Source organism: Pseudonaja textilis, chromosome 5 (genome assembly GCF_049901715.1).
Source record: "Pseudonaja textilis isolate UNSWEBS1 chromosome 5, rPseTex1.2, whole genome shotgun sequence".
Classification (NCBI taxonomy): domain Eukaryota; kingdom Metazoa; phylum Chordata; class Lepidosauria; order Squamata; family Elapidae; genus Pseudonaja; species Pseudonaja textilis.
In genome coordinates this window covers 54,966,299-54,989,237 of record NC_141994.1, presented here as the reverse complement: position 1 = coordinate 54,989,237, position 22,939 = coordinate 54,966,299, and the positions used below count along the sequence as shown (strand labels likewise).

Sequence of the window (22,939 nt, the reverse complement as noted above, 5' to 3'; positions counted from 1 at the left end):
TCTTAAATCAATTTTTAAGCCAGCCATTGTTGGGCTTGTGCCTTAAAAGGCAGACTTCTGGAAAAGTAAAAATATAATAAGAAAGTATCTGGAAACTGCAGAGATATGCCATTGTATAAAAACTGCAATATGACATGTAACCACGTTTTCCTCCTATGTAAATAAGCCTAAGCAAATGTGGACTTATTTCCCTCTAATCTTCTTTTACACACTAGAGACTAGAAATGTTTTTGTCCTACAACATTATTAAAATAATCAGAGTTTCCTACAATATTCAATCTTAAGGAACGATACTTTGGATATGAGGGAGAACTATGATGTATTTAGTCTCCAGCTAATATTTTTAAACTATATTAATAGGAAACAAATTAGATTCCAATTATGGATTCAGATTCATGGAACTGTATTTACTTAAAACAGATATGGAGTACTTTTTAAATTGTTTCTTGCTAAGAGGAAGGAATTGGAGGAAGATAGGTAAATATATAAGCCCAGGATTCACCATACCTTATTCACATATTGAGAAGCTTTATTAATACCTTGTTCTTTCCAAGTTCCTGTCTCCCCTTCCTTCCAAAACCTACATGAGGGATAAACATGCTGATGCTAGTAACACAGAAAAAAAGCCTTCCTTCCTTGACAACGAATACCTTAGGAAGAGAATATTGACAACAAGAGTACACAGAAATGCAAGTGCAATTAAAGCAAAAATTAAAATATAATTATGACATATTAAAATTAGTAATACAACAACAAGGATTGAATGGTAAGATCTTTCCTCTCAAAGATATAAGCAGTTGGTGCTTGAATCTGGACAGAAAAAGAGGAATATATACTATTAAGACCCAGCTGCTGGTGAGGAATTTCTTCATTGGGGCAGCAGAAGAAGATATTCCCTTCAAAAAGGCAGATGCCTTTACATTACTATACTTAGGAGCAGAGAGATACTAAACATTCAAAATAAAATGAGGTTCAGTTTCTAAATAGCTGAAAAGAAGCATGTTTTGCTTCCAATAATTTACTTCAGAAAAATGTCCACCTTAGTATTGGGGGTAGGAGTCCTTTCTTCCTGCTAGTGAAGCAAGTGTGCCCACTTCCAGATATGACAACTGTGCTTGTCTTTCTTCTCAACTCCCCTCACGAGCAAGCTTTTTATCTTTACCACCTCTTAAGATCCCTCCCTCATCTCTCAACTAACTGACTTGCCTTAACCCAACATCTTATTCTATTGCCGAAGCACTTCTTTTCTGAAGCCAGAAAAAATGGGACACTTCTTAGCAGGGGTGTCCACAGAAGTTTAAAAAAAAAACACAAGATGGCTTCCCCATAATCAAAGCTCAGTCTTTACCTGCGTCACCACAAAAAAAAAAAAAAAGAGGGGCTTTGAACATATTGTTACAGCCGCCATACTGATTTCTTGACGTTTCTCCCTTCGCCATCCCCAAACAGGTATCTCTGCTACTTGGAGACTACCAGATCTGGATTGCAAAAAGTCTGATGATCACTAGAGAACAGCAAAGAGATAAAAGAAAACTCCATTACTTTTTTCCCATATAATTTCAAATTTGTGCAGCCCCAGATCTGGTAGCCTTGGTTTAGAAGCCACGCTGACTGACTGTCTATAAAGGCAGACAGCCTTTTTCACAATCAACTTCAAACCACTAATACAAGTAAAACATCATGGGGGGGGGACAGTAAAGACTTACACAAGAGTAAAATCTAGTGATGTCACCATAAAATATCTACTAATTCTTTCATTGTTATTATTTTATTGTACAAACACTTCTCTTTGGAATCCTTCTGAAAAAGAATATACCAAAGGGGGGGGGGGGATACAAATTTATTGTGGAAGATACAGAGTCTGATAACATTGTTATGATGATTATTACTTTTAAGAAAAAGAAAAGCACAGTAAGAACAAAATGGGACAAAGCGAAAAAAGCACCTGATAAAAAACATATTTCCCCATCCAGTCCTAGATATCTTGGAGAATTCCAAATTAGCATTAGCCAATCAGATATTGTGAGATTTATGTACATCTGGTTAGGAAACATCAATTGGGGGAAGCTGATCAAAACCATTAACAGTTATGGTGGCATCTCCAAGCTAGCTCCTAAATGCAGAACATGTTGCTTAGATACGATCAAACTCTATCTAAGGAACTAGAGTCAAACCTGCTACAAATGTAGTAGAGTCCATTCCAAGTCCACATCATGAAGCTCCAGTGCAACAGAAGAAAGCCAAACCAAACCAAACCAGCTTTTGGCACAATCTAAGTCTGAAGTTCTAGAAAGAATACCTCTTATTCACAGATTTCTGAAACCATTCAAGTGAAAATATATAAAGTTCGTTCCAAGTCACTGCCCTTCACCCACTCCCCCCTTACACCCCCAGTTAGACATAACAATTGAACATGAGGTACTATGTATTACTAATCCAAAGCAGGCCTGGGCACCTCCCTCACCCCTTTTTCTATTCATACATTAATAAATACACGAACTTGCAAAATGTTATGGAGAATTGTGCATCCTGGAAGGAAATTCAACTAATAACACAACTGATAAAATGGAATTCCTTGGAAAGATACTTTAGGGGCTAAGAATTCATCCAGACATCTCATACCTCTACCCCACCCACCCCCCGAAAAAAACAACACACTTTCTTAGGTCCACTGATTGTTCTATTTCAACAAACTCCCAGCAGCCTTCATTTGGCCCTTGCAAGTTACCCAAGAATGACATTACATTTTTGTTTTCAAAAGTCTAGTGGGGGGAAGGAAAGCAATCAAACATAAGGAAAAAGAAGAGGAGGAGAAAAAAGGAGCTGAGTTTAAATTCGAACCAGCCTCAGTCTGTTTCTAGGCGTACCAGTGGAAGTAAACCCTTAAAACTGCAACTGTAGTTTGGTAAGGCACTACAAGGGAATGATGTAAAACTAAGACTGTGACAGTGTAAAATGGCTGTGCTGAGGACCACACCACAAGAAAAGGCAGCATCAGCGCGCCCTTGCGCACACACTCACACACGCAGACACAGATATACCTGGACAATCACATTTGTTACATGCCTATGTTATATCACTTTTTTTGTGCAATAACATTGAGGAATAGTCAGTCTATTGGTATCACTGGAGCTTAACACAAAGTAGAAAACGGCTGTATGGATGTATAGTGCTACATTCTACCAAGGGACAGCTAGAACTTCTACTCCTACACTAACAACCCAATCCTAAACATTTGGGGTTGTGGTACCTGCTCCCAGTACTGCTGTTACGGTCCAACAGCAACAGCACACACTGTTGTGCTTTGTGAAATGGTGACCAAAGTAGCTATCAGCCAGAGCAGGCAATGTTAGGATTGGACTGCAAATGGTGAAGGGTTATCCAGAGAAATAAAGGGGAAAAAAAATATTTTCAAGTAAGGAAGTTGAGATTCTATCATACATTATTAAAGACTTTTTCTTGAAGAAAAGGGATTTATCCAGGATGCTCAGAGTAAGAACAAATATTCAGCACAACCTTTGATTTCATCAAATAGTGTTTTCTGCTCAGTGTTTTTCTATCCTCCCAAGTTTCTAGTGCTTCTAGACTTATTGGGAGAGCTGGAATAATCCAAAACAGCTCTCGGCTTTTGCTCATTCTATTACCAACAGAAAACACATCACACTTTTCATTGTGTTTTTTTTTTATTTTGGGTTACAGCAACCAATGCAAAGACAAAGTCATAACCCTTTTGAAATTCTGGATAAATCCCTAATTTGTATGCTTCTTTGTTTAATTAAAAAAAATATACCCAAACACCTATGAAACTTTGTATTAGAAGATTTGAACAACAAATTCCTAAATGGAGTCTCCTGTAATCAGATGAAAATAATCTGTAAAAGTCTCTTGGTGAAATTATCCAAAACAGGACCAGACAACAGTGGTCCTTCTGTTTCTCCCACTATGTGGTTTGGTGCAGAATATTATTATTATTTTTTTGTATTTTTATTTTTCATTCTTTTTAGCTTTTTTTCTTTCTTTTCTTTCTTTTTTTAAATAAAAGTGTAGGACGTGTCTCGTCTTCTTTTGTCTGCTTTCCTCCTTAAAGTCTCCTTTGTTCAAGTTTTGTTGGAGCCTCCCGTTTGCATTGTTCATTTGCCTGTGACATTCTTCAGTATAAAAGCAGCCGTGTTCCTCTCAATGTGTGCTGTAAATGTCTTTTTGTCTTCCTCATTCCAGTGTTTAGATATACGGGTATTGGTTGATCTTCGTAGGACTTAAGGGATATCCAGTGTAGACGGAGGCTGGAGATGCACTTATATAGGTTTGATGGGCAAACTGAGCTTGATACTGACTTGGGTGGATTGTGGGTGATGGAAGGACACGTGGGCCCATGCTAACTGGAACTTGGTGGACAATGCTGGCTGGATAAGTAGTGTGCTGTACGGTGTGTCGAGCTGAGCCCTGGGAAGCCACTAAGTGGGCTACGGTGCCTGTGGAACCCAGAGCCGCAGGTGCTGTATACGTGTATAGATGAGGTTGAGTTGGAAGATGGGCGGCGGCAGCTGCAGCCAAATGAGGATGGACTGTGCCATGGCTAGGACTGTTGTGTGGGAAGGAATATGGTGCCTGAGCAATTGTTGGAGTGATGTAAGCCTGTTGCCGTCGATGGCTCCCGGTTGCAATGTGTTGCTGTGCCTGCACAAAAGAAAGGAGCAATTGATGGTAAGAGTTGGTAGTCCCCCTTTATTTCATGTAGTTTAATGAAAAAATGCAGTTAAAATGCTATACAAGCCATCATTGAGAACACACACACACACACACACGACAAAAAGTGCCTCACAGGAGCAGATAGAGGTAAATCCTAGAGTGGCAGGAAATGCATCACAGAACAATGGAGATGAATGCTAGAGAGGAATAAAGCTGCATGCCAGGCAGACATCACACCTGTAACATTGTCCTTTGGAACTTTCAGCCCTCATGGTTACAAGTGTTTGTTAGGGGAAGAACCGAGCAACACAGATTGTCTTGCATTTCTGTCACTTCCCATACTCTGCAGTATATGCTAAGCATGAGTGGAAAGATGTGGAGTAAAAGGCAAACATTATGGCCAAGACAATTTTCAAGGGGGAGGGGGCAAATTTAGCCAATGTACAAAAATCAAATATTCTAAAAATAATTATTATTATTAGTAAAAATTGTAATAACTATATGGAATGCCAATTTTTTTAAAAAAAAACCTTCCTTGGAAGGTTCATACAATTTTAATATGAACATTTTTATTTTGAAAGAATCTTCACATTCCCAAAGTTGAGACTTTCAAAAATGAGAAATGGGTGGTGGTGGTGGAGGTGAGGAACCCCCAAAGGATAGCTTAACAAAATCAAGAAACTGAGAGCAATGGAAACAGGTATACACAGCCACCTTTTCTAGCTTTCTAGTAGACTAGTCAGCAAACATACATTCCCCTAAAAATCATGGGTTAATTTCATGGGCCTGACTACAGGAAGACAGAGACTGCCAGGCTTAAAAGAGTAATTTTTCTCTGTAGATGCCCCTCTCCCTATCAAGCTTCTTTCCATGTTGGATTCTAATTAGGAAAAATTATTTTTAAAAAGCAGCTGATGGAGAAAACTCACTGGATTAAGGATACCAGTTTGCCTACCAAGTTCCTACAAATGCCACACTATTCCATTAACAGTATGAGAAAACCGATATTGTATAGTTTTTGTTGTTGTAAAACTGATAAGTGCAAGAGTACTTTACTGAACAAGTAAAGAAATCCTTGATCCAGGAAATTTAAAATTTATAACTGAATGCAGAGAAAAGGGAAAAAAGAGGAACAGAATAAAGGGTGGAAGAATACTCCTTTATTCCAGTTTTCTATAGTTAGTTTCTGTTACTGTAGCTTAAGCTACAGCAATGTGATTTTCTTTTAGATTCACCAACTCTAAAATGCATGTACATAGTCACTTGCATTCACATTCTGCCTTTGTTCTGGCATAATCCAAACCAAGAACACAGAAGTTATGGTGTACAAACCACAACCAGGAGCAAATCACTACTTGGGTTGGTATGTTCAATAACTCAGTTATTGAGACCCACAGCTCATTTCTCTTGAATGAAAAGTTTCCTTCCTACTCCATCCACCTCTCTCCTTTCTAACCTTCAATACATGGTTGAGGTCAGGTGGACATAGCTAATTTTGAGTAATCAGTTGAGTAAACAGATCTCTATGGAATTAAGCTGCTTTGCCTGGATTGTAATGCCCAGAGGTTATTACAAGGCTTTGTGGGCTCATTTATCCCAGGCTTACCTGGCTGAGATTAAGAGGTTGCTGCTGCTGGAAGTGTGGTCCTGGCCGCTGCTGCCTGTAAGCAATGGCTCCAGATGAGCTCCCTGAAGAGTGACCACTGGTGGAGGTCACAATGCTAGAGGACTTTGACTTACAGGAAGATGAGTGGTGACTGGTAGTGACTAGAGGGGAAAAAAAACATAGATTATTGCATCCAGGTCTAAGCTTCAGCAGCTTTCAGACTTAAAACTGGCACCCAGGTTTATGCCAAGCTCCTTCTTGGTCAAGTTACACCTTGCTCTATTCACATTTAACCCATAAAAGAGTGAGTAGTCTGGAAGGAATGTACAACATGCATTTACAAAGTTACATGCATCTCTGAAGACACCCCCCCCCCACACACAGGAATGAGACAAAAAGTGGGTAAGAACTTTTGTGTTTTCTTGAATGTAGCAGAAGGACAAAATGCATCCTTGGATGCATGGGAAGGAATTATATTAAAAATGCATTTAGGAATTTCTGTTTTGTGCCTTTGAGTCAGTGAAGGGGAGGAGGGAGTGGGGGAAGGAAGGAGAGAGAGATTGGCCCAATATCCCATTTGGTTTTGTGCCTAGGATTGGTAAGTACATTATGGCCTCCTCTTTCTAGTCTCATGCCTTAATCATTACACCAAACTGGCTCTCCTTTATTCATTTTAATTTACCATAATTAAGATTATATTTTTTTAAAAAAGTAGTTTTTGTTCTGGCTTCTCCTGAATCTGTATCCTGGCCTACCCTATTTGGAGGCATGCAAATTCAGCATGTTCTTCAGACATCAAGTGTGGTCCTTAGCATGGAAAAAAGGAGGAAGGTGTCATCATCACTTCTGCTAAATTCCAAGGAAGTAGGTTTCCCCCCCAAAAAAACTGTTTGCATCTGGAACACTTCCATGTTGGCTTTGGAAAATCATCTCTCTCTCCCCTCCCTCCCTCTCCCCCCCTTCCTTCTCTCTCTCTCCTTTCTAGAGGCTACTTTTCACAGTTAATGGGCTACTTATGGTTGAGTGTGACAGAGCATAAAGGAACTACTAGAGAATTCTAAATACCAATGAGGTGGGGTGGGAGACATGGGGGCTCTATGTGTATATCAATTTCCCACTGGAATTATTCATCCCCCAAAGGCTGACAATACATCACCAGAAATGGCCAAATCATATGAGATGACCAAATCATATGAGCTACCCTGCTGACACAAAGTATACCAAGGAACTGTTATTTCTGATTGCATTTTTTTTAGTTTATTAAAAAAAAACCTCGAAGACAAAAATCATTCTATTAAAGGCAAACGCCACCATGGACAGTTTGGGGCACATTTATCCACCTATCACCCATTTCTGCCTCTCTTCCAGTCCTCCCCCATAGTCACAAGAATGGTAAAGAAAAGTAACATGGATAGAAGCTTCCTAAAGAAGTTCTGATTTTGCCACCACTCTACAACTCTTCCCTCCAAACATGGCATGCTAACCACAACCATTGACCACCTTTAATTTAAGGGGTTTTATTCTTTGAAGATATGCAGCCAACTTACCTGGTACCAAGCTATCACATTCTACTAAGATTTCACTGGCTTGGGTTTTCAGCGGTGGTACAATGATCGTCCGAGGATTGCCATTACAGTGTGACTCTGGTGCACCCTTTGTGTCATAATTGTTTCCATTATTGTTTCCTCCACGATGTTGCATTGCGTAAGGGCTGTTGTTGCCAGAGGAATCAGAATATGGGGAATCGTGCACAGTTACACAGCTGATGACATTTTTTCTTTGCTTAGACAGTGAGCTGTAAAATAAAATGAAAACTTTATGTAAGACATTCCTATCTGGTGACAGGTTAAAGCACAGTCAAGTTCTCTTTTTTCAGATTTTTTATTAGTTTATCAAAGTATAAAATACAAAGAAAAAAAAAGTAATGGAAAACTAAAAAGTAATGGAACATTTAAAAAAAACCTTCCAACTCTCTTTAGCACAGTAGAAGATAACATTACAATGAAAACTTTTTGATTTTACACAACAGTATGTACAAGCCATTTCTATAACAATAAGCCTATCTAGTTACAAAAACAAAATCAAGGTTTCATTTTTTTTCATTGCAAGCACAAAATCCAGAAGCAATTTCAGATTAGAAACAAGGTTAGATATATTATATATATTCTCTTCTTTGGATAAAAGAATCAATGCAACCATTTCTACTTGTCGTTGCTGTGGGGAATAATATATCATTTTTTTTAATCCTAGAGGAAGAAAACACTTTTTTAGTTTTGATATTTTACTAATTTAAAAAAGTGTTAAGTATTATATATAAAGGAGAAAAAAGAAAACCCTTCATTTTAAACCCAGAACCAGAAACTACATTAGAACAGTCATGTTCTCAATAGCACAACCTTAAAAAATATAAAGCACAGTGGTAAGATCTGCATTTCACTAGGTCAGGGGTGTTAAACTCATGTCACCATGGTGGTGTCACGTGAGTTATCGGGACTTTCCCCCTTTTGCTAAACTGGGTGTGGGCGTCACCAGCACTTGACACATCCAGCCCATGGGCCGGGAGTTTGACAGCCCTGCACTAGATCATCAACACAAATGGCAGGCCCAGCTCTTCTGTTAAGCTGATTATTTCAGCTCTTGGATGTTAAGATGTGGCTGCAGAGTGATAGAGGAGATGGCGTTGGTATGACAGGAAGCCTACCGTGTGTCCCTTAACCTTGGCTGTTGCACTGGGTTCTTTGGTATATACTCAGCAGTTGTATCTCCCTCAAAGGCTCTTTAAATCCCAATAATTAATATAATTAGTCCTCCCTTTCTTTCACCTTGTCTCACTAAAAAGAAGAGGGGTCAACCTATTCCCCAAAGCACCTGATGGCAGAACAAGAAAAATGGATGGAAACTAATCAAGGACGGAACCAACATAGAAACAAGGATGAATTTCCTGACAGTGTGAACAATCAGTAGTGTGATGACCTGGGGCATGGCACAAAGGCAACACAGTCAAATAAGCAAGAAGAGTCCCTTTATTATCTCCAACTTTGCCCCTAATGTCCAGGTTACCTTCGGCTGGAGAAAAACTCTCCCAGGAACAGCCTTTAAGTGGAGGAAATTCAGTCCGAAACATACAAACTGTAACTAAAAATCCAAACAAACCATGCTGCAGTAATTAACTTGACAGGGCAGAAGAAGGAACTGCACACTTGAAAGCACAGCAAAACACATACAGTTGTTTTGTGATGCCAGGAACACAGATAAGCCTCAAAGATACCAGATAATTCACGATTTGCAACAACTTTGCTGTGTGTAGCTTCCCTTTTTAAACACTGCATTCCTAGCTGCAGCTAACAAAGGAAATCAGGGCCCTTTCCTCCCCCATAAGCCATGCAACTCACATTGCTCCCTTCTCTGTTCCTCCTTGCGTGCCCTAGGATGAAGAGGGGGGTGGACCTGGGTCTTCCTCTGAATTCCCCCTGCCTTGCTCTACCTCTCCCCTGCTCTGCCCAGCTGGACTGTGCCCTTCCCCAGTTTCTTCCACAGTCAATGGAGCCACACTCCCACTCCTTCTCAGCGGCTCGGCCTCCCCCTTAGAATCAGATTCCGACAGGGACATGACAAGTAAAAAGGCTTCCTTTCAGAAGTTGTGAGTGCTCCATCACTGGAGGTTTTTAGGAAGAGATTGGACAAATTTGTCTGAAATGATAGGATCTCCTGCTTGGGCAGAGGTTGGAATAGACTCCCAAGTCTGTTCTTCTGTTATTTCAGTCTCAAGATTCACATTCACTTTGTCTTATAGTCTCTCAAAACTACCATTTGCTGACAACTTTTGAAGGAGCTCCAAGGGCCACACCAGAGCTCTTGGAGGTCCCAATCTGTGCAATCTCTTTTGACGCCAGGTCTAGCATGAATTCATCATTAACATGAACACTGAGATGCTATTCACCTGGATCTGTTGGTAATTAAATCAAAGGAGTTCAAAATAGTTAACACCAACAAATCTCAAGCTATGCTACTAGTCTATTGAATAAAATGCATCAATACTAGGTGAGACTCCCACTGCTTTGGTGTCTGATATCATTCAGGCTTTTCCTCATCCTCCTTATTTTCATTTAGCTTTGAGGAGGGTCAGCTTTGCAAAAATGTGCTCAAATGGCTCCACTCCCAAATGGATTCTGGCCTTGATTACAGGAAATCCAAGCAATGTTTTCCTGGTTGCATTTATGTTGTTATGGCAATAGTAATTTTTATAGAATGCTGACAATAATTGTGGATAAGGAACTCAGCAATTAAATATGTTGGTGGACACTCTAGTTTTCTTTTTAAAGCTTTTTCTTAATGTTTTCAGTTACATGTATGTGATAGAAATAAATATGTATGAATATGTATGTCTATGTATTTTAAAGTTTTTTTTTTTTAAAAAAATGATTGTCCAAGGAACGAGATACTCTTTGCTGAATAGATTTTATCCCTATTATTTTAAAGTTTAGTTATATACCCCAAACAAATTACTTGTGATTCAGTCACCAAACAATGTTTTTAAGTCAGAGCTTGACACAAGGGGCAATCTGGCTTCACACAAGCTAAACCACAAAGAATATACTGCAGTGGTTGGACTTAAAACATGCTACTTCAAAATTTAAAACCAAAACCAAACCAAAGCTAAATAAAATATTTTTAAAATGAACCATAACAAAAATGCTGTTATTAGTTCAGCAATAATGGCTTCTCCAAAGACTTTCAGGAATTCTGTTTTTGGGAAAAGCATGGACCATACCTCTCTTCTTTATTTTTGTTTAGGTACTTAATATTTATTTTCATTGTTCTACTATTCTGTATTTTTTCCATTGTCATCTGACCTGAATTTTATTTATTAGCCACTCAGAGAAGCCTTCCAGGCTGAGCTATATAATTATATATAACTTTAGGATTTAGAAACACTTAATGACCAGCACTGAGATAACAGAACTAATGGTTCTGGTTTTCAGAACTCTGTAAACTTCGCATTCTACTATATTTCTCTAAGGAAATGTTAAAATGGAAACTCTCATCTTACACAAATATTTACTGATTTTTCTGTACCCTAAAACTTTATATTTGTTCCTCCTCTTTCTAAAAGATTCGTGTCAGCTTCTTCTGCTATTAGCTAATGTAGGGAATGAATCTTCGAACAAGTGCTTTAAAGCAATGTTTCTGAACCTCAGCAACCACAGCCTCACAGCCAGCAGGTAACCCTCTGGCCTCCATTTAGAACCTTTGGAGCACGACCAGATTGAGCTGGCATAAATCTGTTTTTTCATTGCTGTTTGCAGAAGTAGCAATGGAAACAGTGGTGGGATTCAAATTTTTTTTTACTACCGGTTCTGTGGGCGTGGCTTGGTGGACATGGCAGGGGAAGGATACTGTAAAATCTCCAGTCAGAGGTGGTATTTGCTGTTCTCCGAACTACTCAAAATTTCCGCTACCAGTTCTCCAGAACTGGTCAAAACCCTCTGAATACCATCCCTGAGTGGAAAGGGATTTGTTAAACCTTTGAAAAGCAAGACCATACCAATTTCCATCCTTATAAACTCTTCAACTGCCACCTTTGAAAATTACAAAACACCATATCATTGCATCACTTGGATCTCTATAGTCCTTAGAAACCAAAATACTTTAAAAATAAAAAGAGGGCTTCCAGACCTAAAAAAAAAAAAGGGGGGGGTATGTTCCAAATATTATTTACCACTACAGCCTATATGAGACTCCATTTCCAGAGAACCTTACAGTATAAATAGAAGAATAAAAATCAAAATCAATTAATACAATTACATTCACTGATTCTGACACACCAGCATTTTGAGATAACGTGGTCTGATTCATTCTTAAAGGCCTTTCTGAGCAGCCATATTTCCATAATATTATGCTACTAAGGGGAAACTATAATACTATATGGAGCAAATGATGGCAGAATTACATAATCATTACACAACGTCCCACTTAATGTCCCTGCATCAGACATTGGGCACTAGGATGGAATGGTGACCTTTGTGTTATAAACATATCATACATATCAGCATTTTGATATTGTTGTGATTTGCTTTGAATGCCTCGGGACACAATCCCAGAAACCTAATCTTAATAAAGAATTTGTATTTATAAAACACATACCTGGAATTTGATCATCAATTTATTGATCAACAAGTGAACTCTGAATTATGCCCACTCAAAATAAAAAATATTCTTCAGTTGTACAATACATTCAAGAATTTTCTCCATTAGGTGGCACACTTTTACTATGTTAGACTAGAACATAAGGCTGTCTTTATTACATGAAGACTTCTTTCCCTACTGTTTTCCAAATCATAAGAATTGATTATCTATAAAATGTTTATTGATTAAAATGTATAGGTAAAATGATGGATTAAAGCATAATTAACTTGTTCCTGTGCCTACTTATTCAGGAATAAATTCTCAGCTCCATCAACTTACTTTAGTATGTATGCATGATTGATTCCTTTGTACACTTTATCTCCATTAGATATAAATAATATGGTATATAAACATGAAGAAGATAGCACTGTTAATGAAGAAAAAGTGACTTTTCTAAGTATTTCACCTGTACTCATATTATTATTGGCAGTTTCTCTGGAGTTTATTCTAACCTGTCTATATGAAGGTAGGACCTACTAAATTTAGTGGGATTTATTTTCTAAGAAATGTTGAATTAGGAATGCTGCCATAAATAATGGATAAATTTTATATAAGAATGCTTATCGCTATATCTCTATTTTTAATATACTATTCTAATATATAGATGGATTGCTGTATATTGAAGTCAAAAGCTTATTCTAATATTTTACTTCCATTTTTCTATTGTATATTATTTTCTGCCTTGGGGGCTTGCATTTCAGAAATATTCGACAGCTCAAAGTTATTAAAAATAACTATGTATGTGTATGTCTATATGTTATATCAACCACGAGATATTTTTTACATGTTGCCTGATTTAAACCTGATTTTTACATATTGCCTGATTTAAACCTTAGTTTTGAACTTGTCTGAGCTTAGAAAAATTAAACAGCATTAAGGACAAGAGTCCTTAATGCTGTTTAATTTTTCTAAGAGTTCTATGGGGAATATTAGGGTTTTAGTCTCGATTGGGATGTTGCAAAAAAGGAGGAGGAGGAGGAAGAGGAGGAGGAGGAGGAGGAGGAGGAGGAGGAGGAGGAGGAGGAGGAGAAAACTGCATGGTTATATCCATGTAATTACCAGAAACCAAGTATGACTTCAGGACATTTCTTTCTTTTTTAATTAAAAGTGTTAACACAATTGTGGCAATATCCAAATCATCATTATAAAATCTGAAATTAATCTTTTAAATTCAAATGCCATCTTTTTCTTAACTTTGGCATGTTTGTCTTTATCACAAATCAGATTAAGGACCTGGTTTAGATTTTTTAAAGATCTGGGTTCATTTTCCAAAAGTTCAGAAATTGTCCAGGAAATTTAACAATACCGAATTACCTCCTCCAAAGTGGAATTTGTATACCAATCTCTAATAATCAGGGAGTAATTTTCCAATGCCATATAGTCTACTGGGCTGCCTCTCTGCATGAAATACAATCACTTATCTAGCATGCGTAGATTGGATTGATCAACCTAGGAGAAACAAGATTGTAGTTCCCAAATGAGGTCAGTAAAACGAGGACCCAGATTGTTGGGGCAATATGTTGACTCTGTAAACTGCTTAGAGAGGGCTGGAAAGCACTGGGAATCGGTATATAAGTCTAAACGCTAAATGCTATTGCTAACCAAAAGAGAAGCTGTGTTAACTAAAATCAATGGATTGGCTCAACTGCATGACAAAGATTAGCCAGTGGTTCAGAGATAAATAACTCTAAAGCAGTGCATACCTACATATTTCTGCTGAGCAACAAATCTGCTTATCAGTTTACCTTGTAGGTGCATGCTTCTGTTCCTCTTCTTCATCGGTGTCACTACTGATTGTGATAACACTGACTGTGGGACTGGGGGTGTCAGGGATGACTATTGTTTGTCTCTGTCGTTCCCTTGTAGTACTAGAAGGTCCATCTCCCCACCCACATGTGACAGAGGTGCTGCAGGCTGGGCTGTTGTGTACCACTGCACAACGAGGAGGGGTGTTCTCCTTTACTCGCTTAGACCGCTGGGGAGAGCTGATCGTTTGAGAAGAAGATACTTCAAAGTTGGACATATTCCTGAAAACAGTGACAGGAGGGGGGAGGGAGAAATATTAAATGCACGCAAAAAACAAGATTTTCTTTGTTTCAAATATGACTTCTTGCGGATCTCGATCCACTTCATAGAAAAATGTTACCTGTTGCTGTTGTGGAGAATGGGGAAAGAAAGGGAGAATTAGAATACAGGTGGTCCTCAACTTATGATCACAACTGAACCCAACATGTATGTTTCCAAGTGAAACATTTGTTAAGTGAGTTTTGCTCCCATTTTATGACTTTTCTTGCCACAGTTGTTAAGTGAATCATTGCAGTTGTTGTTAGTAACATTGTTGCTAAGCGAGTCTGGATTCCCCATTGACTTTCCTTGTCAGAAGGTCGCAAAAGGGGATCACAGGACCCCAGGGCATTGCAACCATCATAAATATGAGTCAGTTGCCAAGCGCTTGAATTTTGATCACGTGACCAAGGGAGATGCTGCAACAGCCACAAGTGTGAAAAATGGTCGTAAATCACTTTTTTCAGTGCCGCTGTAACTTTGAATGGTTACTAAATGAACTGTTGTAAGTCGAGGACTACCTGTGTAGGAGAGACACAGAATGACAAAAATACTGGCTACTATTTCATTGTGTTCTAGTGGAGCTTCCTTATCTTCCTGATTTTGTTCTTTACGTGTAAGTTTGCTTTGTGCTGCACAACCCCTGTCCAGCAGGACACATCTAACTTTTTTAAATTCAACAATAATTCTTTAATCACAAAGCCTTTCAATGCAATAACCTATTGAGAGAGGAAAATGGATGCTTATAGAAGAATAGTACTGTTTGGGCTGAAGGAAAACAGTGCAGTGTGGAAGATAAAAGGACAAATATTTCTGAGATGGTAAGAATGGGCTGTTCGTTTCCTCAATTCTTTACATATTTGTTTCAATATTCTGCTTTTCTTCCAAGGAGCTCAGGCTAACATTTGAATTAAGGGGAACGGTTTTGATTTAGTGTATTGTGGCTTATAAACTGAAATGTATAATTTCTTCCTGCAATAGGAAAACCCAGCCAACTGTGACTCGCTAAACAAACTATTCCATAAAACATTATGTGAGCCAGTCATTCAGCGTTACCAAGGCAGAGCTCCAGATGAACTGCTACTGACAGTTACTAAATACTGACAACTGTGAGATGCCATGAAAACTCATTAATATCCTTGACACTGTCTGGATTTAGACATTCAAATCATGGTTTTACTGACTAAGCCAAAATTGGTGGGAGTCATGCAATGTACTACATCAAAGTTGGTAGTTTAATTTAGTAAACCAGGATAATGCCATTCTAGAGCAAAATAGAAAAAAGCTGCATTATCCCTCTACTGAGCCCTTTCAAGAAATTAAAAGGCATCTTCCAAACACCTGCACCCATCAAAGAAAAATGTTTGCTAGAAAAAAAAAATTAATGGCAGCATGCAAGGTTACTGATTCCTTAATTGAAACATGTATTTTCCTAGCCCAGAAAAAAGGAGTATGACTTCATAGGGGGTTCAGTGAGGGAACTCACACCAAAAGCAAAAGCTTTTTGTCTTGCAGATCTGCATCCTACATATTTCTAATTCTTCCATTTATGCTGCCATTTTGTTTAGGAACAGAAGCATTTGGCACACTTAAAATGCAGCTCTGTATGGATCACATCCGAAAGCCGGTCAGAATTTGGGAAGGCACTAAATTCCTCTTGGACCCACTACTTACTCTCCAAAAAGCCAACCTACTTTTAAAATCGCTTTCTTTCTTTCTTTCTTTTTTGGGGAGGTGGGGGGTTGCGGGGTTGATGTTCCAATGTGATCTGCTACAATAATCAAAAGCAAGCTAAGTTTTACTTCTGGCAAAAGTATTCTCCAGCCAGCCTTTGTCGGAGTGCTCAGATTGGCCAAACAAAGAGCAAGCTGGAATGTTATCAAAGGGAGGGGAATTATGGACATATACCCTACAATGAGTCCTTTGCATAACAAATGATTGAACAGTAGCATTCATGGTGCCGGCTGAATACCAATGACAGACACAGAGCATTCTTTTCTCTGGGAGAAGTGCATCACTCATTTGTATACTGTATTATCATGCGAAGCAGATTTCAAGCTACAGAACAGTGCACTCTGCAAGGACCTCTTCCTATCTCCCACCTCCCAGAGTAAATATCATGTGCATGTGGTGGAGAGAGGGGGGAAGTTTAGCAGGCCAGGATGTGCTAGGAGAATCTGTTCCCTGTTTTAATGGTTGACCAGGCTTCTGCGGTCTCTATCCTTCCTTTCACATGGGGAAAGAAGGCTGGAAAGCAGGGTTATTTATAAACAGATGGGTTTTAAACAGAGACTGTTACAAATTCATTATAGGTCTCTGGCCTCAGCCAGAAGCAAACAACTAAGGATGTGTCCCCATTTTATAAAATGTGGATCTATTTCAATGTTTTCTCCTATTACTGAGAGGATTGTAGGATTTGTTAAAAGAAATGTTTTGACAGACACATTGATTAGATTCCACTCTCAAGAGGCACAGTCCGCAAATGTTTTGAGTGTTTGCCCTGACAAAGTGCTGCTACACCCAGTTGGAAAGAATGCTATAATATCGATGGAAGGTTTCATATGTGATTCGATACTTTGCTCATAGGCTGATGTCACCTATATTATGGGCTAGAATTTTACTTGGAAAGGAAATCGAGCCAGAAAAACAGGGACTGAAGACTTCTCCTAAAACATCCATTCTGCAATCAGCAATATCCCTGACCAGAATGATGGTAGGTATCACAGATAGGCAAAGAACGCATCACCAAGCCTTTGCCTCTGATTTGCCCACATCTTGAAAGTCCCTTTCTTCAGCATCATTTCTCTGGCTAATGTGTAGGTACACATAGGGGAAGCTGCAAGGGTAGGAGCTATCCTCTCTTCCTCCCCATGAACTTCATCCCGATTGATGGGGAGATAAATAATGGACTACTGATACTTAGAAACTTAGTATATTAAAATGTTTTCCAATTAACTAGGGCAGGGGTGTCAAACTGGTGGCCCGCAGGCTGAATGTGTCACGTGAGGCCATGCCCATACCAGCTCTGCGAATGGGGAAATATCGTGAAATGTCACGTGATCCAGTGAGTTTGACACCTGTGATCTAGGGCAAACTCAGATCAGCTAGTGAGTTATTTAATCCTGACTTCTGGACTTGTTTCCACTATTCACACTTTACACTGTGCATCTCAAAATGTAAGATGATAAGATTACTTCATTGGTATTAGACCCATTCAGGTATTGTTACTGCTCATCAGTTGAATTAAGGCTCACCCCGTTACCAATGCCACTCAAACGCCATTGGGTTCATGGACATTAGATATTCAGTGTGAGTGCCTGCAAGAAAAAAGCCTATACAGTATGCACAGGCAAGCCTTTTCTCTTGTACATTGTCAACTGGCAATGAGGGGAGATAATTGCGAGCATTCATGTGCTATGCATTCTGACAATAATGCCTGACCTGAGCAAATTTGAGTTGTGCATATTTAAAAAGGTACATGCAGGAATTCAACAGTGCCACATCTACCCTGGAAACATTGCTCATGAAAGGAATGTGTAACATGTTTTGTACTGAAGCATTTGAAATTTAAAACTGTCTATTCCAAATACAAAATGAACTGTTCTGAATATTTGGGAGGTGTTTTGAGCTCAAATAAGAGCATTCCCCACTTGAAATAGAGTTATTTTTGAGTTAAAAACACTTGCCAAGTGTTTTGAAACAGCCCGTTTCAAAATTAAAACAGCTGCTCCACAGTCAAAACAGGATATTTCGAATTCATTCAAAATTTTTAGCATATTCTGATTATCTAAAGGTTTTTCCCCCACAGTTTCCAAAATCCTTTGCTCAGTGAAAAGAAAATGAATGAAATGACTGAGGTTAATATCTCCATACAGGATCTCTCCTCTCTTTTTAATCAACAGACTGTATGAAGAACAGACAAAAGCTTGCTTGTCTCTCTCCCACATGGATCATCGTCCCACACCCATACCTTGCTGATGATTGGTGCTGTTTACTCTTCCTTGAGGAGGTGGTGCTGGTTGGTTGTTGCCTCATGACATGAGCTACGCCCACATTTAAAGGCTGGGCTGCTGGAAGGGTGACATGACTTGTTAAAAGTGCAGGTTGTTGTATGATGGGATTGTAATGGCTACCGTGAGCATGTGTATTTCTGCAAGAAGAGAAAGGAAATTTGCATATTTCAAAAATTCAGAAATCAATGGCAATACCATGTATCTAAGAAGCATTTTAGAAATAACTTTCACTTCTTTCCATCTTCCCACACCCATGAAATCCTTCCACATTTGAAATAATATTTAGTGCAATAACTTTTTCCAATGTCACATCCAGACTTTTAAAGGTGTTTTCAAGTGAATTCTTAGAGTTCTTTCTCCAATCCTAGTATATACTGAAGCAGGATATCCACCACATTGATTTCATCTTTATTGTTGTCTTGTCATTTCTAACAACATTGATCTCTTTCTGATATCTGGACACTGTTATCAAGTTATTCCACACTGGTGCCTTATTATTTTAGGTAGAGATAGTTAGCATGCTAAATTCTATGTTGCATTTAAGAGCTCTTGTATCTTTAAATGTCTTTGTAGGCTCAACCCATTAAGGCAACCATCCATTTCTTGTAAGGCTAAAAATGTTCACTGCTGCTTACTGAACTGTTTGGTATCAGTTGTTTCTGAAAGAATTAAGGATGATGTATTCAGAGGAAAAGGGCTACTGTGAAAACTACTTTAACTTCAGGTCATTAGAACAGAAAGACCCCTCAGGATCAAGGATGCACATAGGATGATAGGTCTGAGGAAAAGACAACAAGAGTGACATTTGATAATCTACCACTCATGGAGAAATCTGAACAACAGAATATCCAATAATTATAGGACAAATCATGGACCATGATGATGAGGAGATAGCCATAACCTTCAACTTTGAACAATGCTTAGCTCCTCCAAACAGTATCCCACAGAACAAGGTTTCTTTTCTGTTTACCTCCAGTCTGCCAGTGGTTGAGTCCCTGCCATGGTCTCTGGGATTACAGTAGCATGCTGGACTGACGTGTGAGTAGCTACCCCGGTCAATTGCTGCCAAGCTGGAGGAAGCAATATTTGCTGGGTGCCGCTAGGCCAGGCTTGCTATAGATGGGAACAAAAAATACCTTTCACTATTATAATCCATTGTGTTCTGTGCTAAAAAAAACTTTACTGATGATCAGTTTTTAAAGAACCCTTCACACAATACTGAATAAAGAGTTAACTTGGGGCGAGATGGGAGGCAAATAATTTTAATAAATATCAAAATAAGGAATAGAGGAGGATAATGCAGGAAGAAGGTGACATGCAGATGTTGACTTATGATAGGAATATTATACCTGAGCTGCAAAAATCAGTCATCCATTAGCTGGCAGCAAAGTGCTGAGCCTTGCTGCACTCACTACAAATGATCACTGCAAGCAACCCATAGATAGTATTCCCAACTATTATCCAAAATTCTCCACAATTTTAGGTCTCTGCCAACAGTAATGGAAGAAAAATGGAGAGAAGAGGTGTTTTTTTTTTAAAAAAATGAGAATTTCAGAAAGAAGAGAATGATAAAAAAAAAATAAAGAAAGGATAGTGCTACCCATCACTGGTATGCAAACCTTCTATAGAATACTCCCAATGTAATGCAGTTTTCAGATGAAAATTGTTGTTCTACAACATGGAACAGATTAGCACAAAACAGCCAAAACATTCTAACAACAGCATAGCTAATTTAGTAGCAGGAGTCAGGAATAGGGATAAACCATGAAAATATATCCTCAAGATTAAAATAATTTAAATTTAGATCATTCTTATCTCAAACCAAGCATGAAGGCAACATCATTAACATTAACCAATGATCTTAATAACCTCTGTTCAATGGGTCTTATTCTATATACAGAGCACTGAATGGTACATAATGTTTATTTACAAATAAATTCACTGAATTTAGTAGGCCTGTCTCCAAATTAAGTTAGATTAGGTTGCATCTATTCTTCAAAGTACATTTCTGTAGGTATTCATGCATGTAATGTTTATTCAAAGTAAACTCTACTAAGTTCAAGGTTAGTTTTGCTCTATAATGGAATTTAGTTACAAGTCTATACTGAGATATCATTCCATCTTTATGCCTTCTATTCAAGGAACAAATATACAATCAAATATCAGTGTTTTTAGCTTTTTGGGTTTTTTTAGAAAAATGATATATCTTTGGGAAGTAGTATGGTGTCAGGTATTAAGAAAGAATTAACATTCTTGGCCAACGAGAAATGCAAAATATTAGACCCAAGCAAACCAGTGAAACGTCCTGAGCTTTCTCCTTTTTTGGTAAATTCTAAATTAACACTTGGCGGTGTTACAGTATTTGAGTCTTCATTGTGAGGGCTGAACAGCTTCACTGCTGTGTAAGCATCATTCGTTCTTGTAGATGTTGTCACCTAACAGAGGTGTAAGTACTGATGGCATCATTTAAGACAGTTGCAAGTGTCATCTTGCTCAAATGACTCATTGTTGGAAGTAGGTAAGATTATATAGACAGGTCATATTAGGATTCCTCCTATATGCCATGACTGAGCAATTTAATCTCTTCTGAGTACAGATTGAAAACGTGGACTCAAAAGAAAGTAACTCAAGACCTAGATTTTAAATGAACAAAAATAATTGGGAGAATTCAAGTCACAGGATAATGAGGACATGAATGAGGGTCCCTGTGCAAACCAGAGCTGTTTCAACAGGAATCCAGAGCCACTGCACACTGAAAGAAGGAAGAACAATGCATAGAGATGCAACTTTTCTTAGCAGGCGGCCATACTTGCCCTTTGTGTGTGTGTGTGATAGAAAAAACACAGTGGGCCCAACAGATAACATACATTTGATTTCATTTATATTTATATATAATTCATTTGCAATCATGACTTTAGTTAAGTTCCTCTTCTACCACAAAGATGCTTTTTCAGGAGGCAGCTGGACTTTCTTGTTTTTCTTTGAAGACACTTCACTTCTCCTCTAAGAAGGTTTTTCGGCTCTGGCTGGATGATGGGGAATGGCAGGATTTATATTCCTTGCAGACAGCTGGTCATTTGCATTCTTTTAAAGAGTTGTTGAGATTTGGAGATTTATCTGTGTCCTCAAGGTCACCTGAGTAGTGCAAGTGTGTGTGGAGTCTTCTTGGCTGCAGGATGCCTTCCATTCCACACCCTCCAGTCAGACCTGAAGAAGCTTCTTGGGTGAGAAGCAAAATGTCTTCAAAGAAAAACAAAAAAGTCCAATTGCCTCCCTTTGAGACACCATGACCTGGATGACTGAGACATAGACATTTAGCTATGCACTTTGGGATGAACACCCTTTGAATGATGTGGGATATGAACGGATTTCCAGAAAAATTGCAGACTACAGGAACCATTTGTGCTTCAATTTGAGATGCAGACAACACAGACTCATCCCCCAACAGCCTGTGTCTGTTTTCAACAGGGAAGGGACACAGGGTAAAAAACATCCTGCAGCCAAGAAGGCTCCACACACATTTGCAGTACTCAGGCGGCCTTGAGGATACAGCTAAACATCCAAGTGGCCCCAATGACTTTCTAAAAGAATGCAAATGACCATCTGTCTGCAAGGAATATAAAACCTGCCATTTCCCACTATCCTATCAGAGCTGAAGAAGCTTCTTGGATGAGAAGTGAAACTCTTCAAAGTCCAGTTGCTTCCTGAAAAAGCACCTTTGGGACAATCATGACCTGGATGACTGAGAATCTCCATAGACCTGTTTTGCCACATTAAAAATAGAATTTGGCAGATTTCTGCTGAGGGTTCTTGGAGCTCAACACAGTCCTAAGACGATAGGTGATGATTATGGCAGACTTCAAGAAGGGCTGGGCTTAGTTTGACTGGCTTTGTGAGGAATCAAAGCCTTCTTTTTTTTTTTGCTTTTACAATTATTCCTATTTAAGTTATGACTAACTGACTGAAAAGGATAGCATTGGGGCTGGGTAGCATTTTGGAAATTTTTGGGAAAGGTGCTTGAGAGAACACCAGAGTCTGAAAGTTCTGACCTCATTTAATTCTTGGAGTGCAGCCCCTAATATATCACTCAAAGCCCAAATGTGACCTCTGACCCCTAAAGACGTTGCACACTCCTGATTCAGATGCTATAATTACTACCTGAACAATCTCCCCTGCTGCTTTATCTGATTAAGTGTTCGTGATTAAGTCTTTGCATCAGCTCGGTATTTTTAGTCTGTCTGCTGTAATTGCCAACTGTAATGCAGCCAACTCAGAAGCCTGTCAAATGTTTTGGGTATAATTTGTGTGATTACCCATGCACAGAGCCAGGCAATTAATCTAATTTTACAAGGTACTTCTGTCCAAATATTTTACATGTTGA

General features: G+C 38.7%; 1 protein-coding gene across 1 annotated transcript in view; it reads right to left on the bottom strand.

Moving 5' to 3' along the window:
* Positions 1 to 3,661: 3,661 nt before the first annotated feature.
* HIPK2 (homeodomain interacting protein kinase 2) overlaps positions 3,662 to 22,939 on the bottom strand; it is a 45,411-nt gene continuing 26,133 nt past the window's right edge. Inside the window, exons 8-13 of the mRNA XM_087934909.1 lie at positions 19,529 to 19,671; positions 18,516 to 18,695; positions 14,227 to 14,508; positions 7,843 to 8,090; positions 6,296 to 6,456; positions 3,662 to 4,677 (exon numbers count right to left, since the gene is read on the bottom strand). Of these exons, the coding sequence (XP_087791035.1) occupies positions 4,222 to 4,677; positions 6,296 to 6,456; positions 7,843 to 8,090; positions 14,227 to 14,508; positions 18,516 to 18,695; positions 19,529 to 19,671 (1,470 nt within the window). The 3' untranslated portion in view covers positions 3,662 to 4,221. The remainder of the gene's footprint in view (positions 4,678 to 6,295; positions 6,457 to 7,842; positions 8,091 to 14,226; positions 14,509 to 18,515; positions 18,696 to 19,528; positions 19,672 to 22,939) is intronic.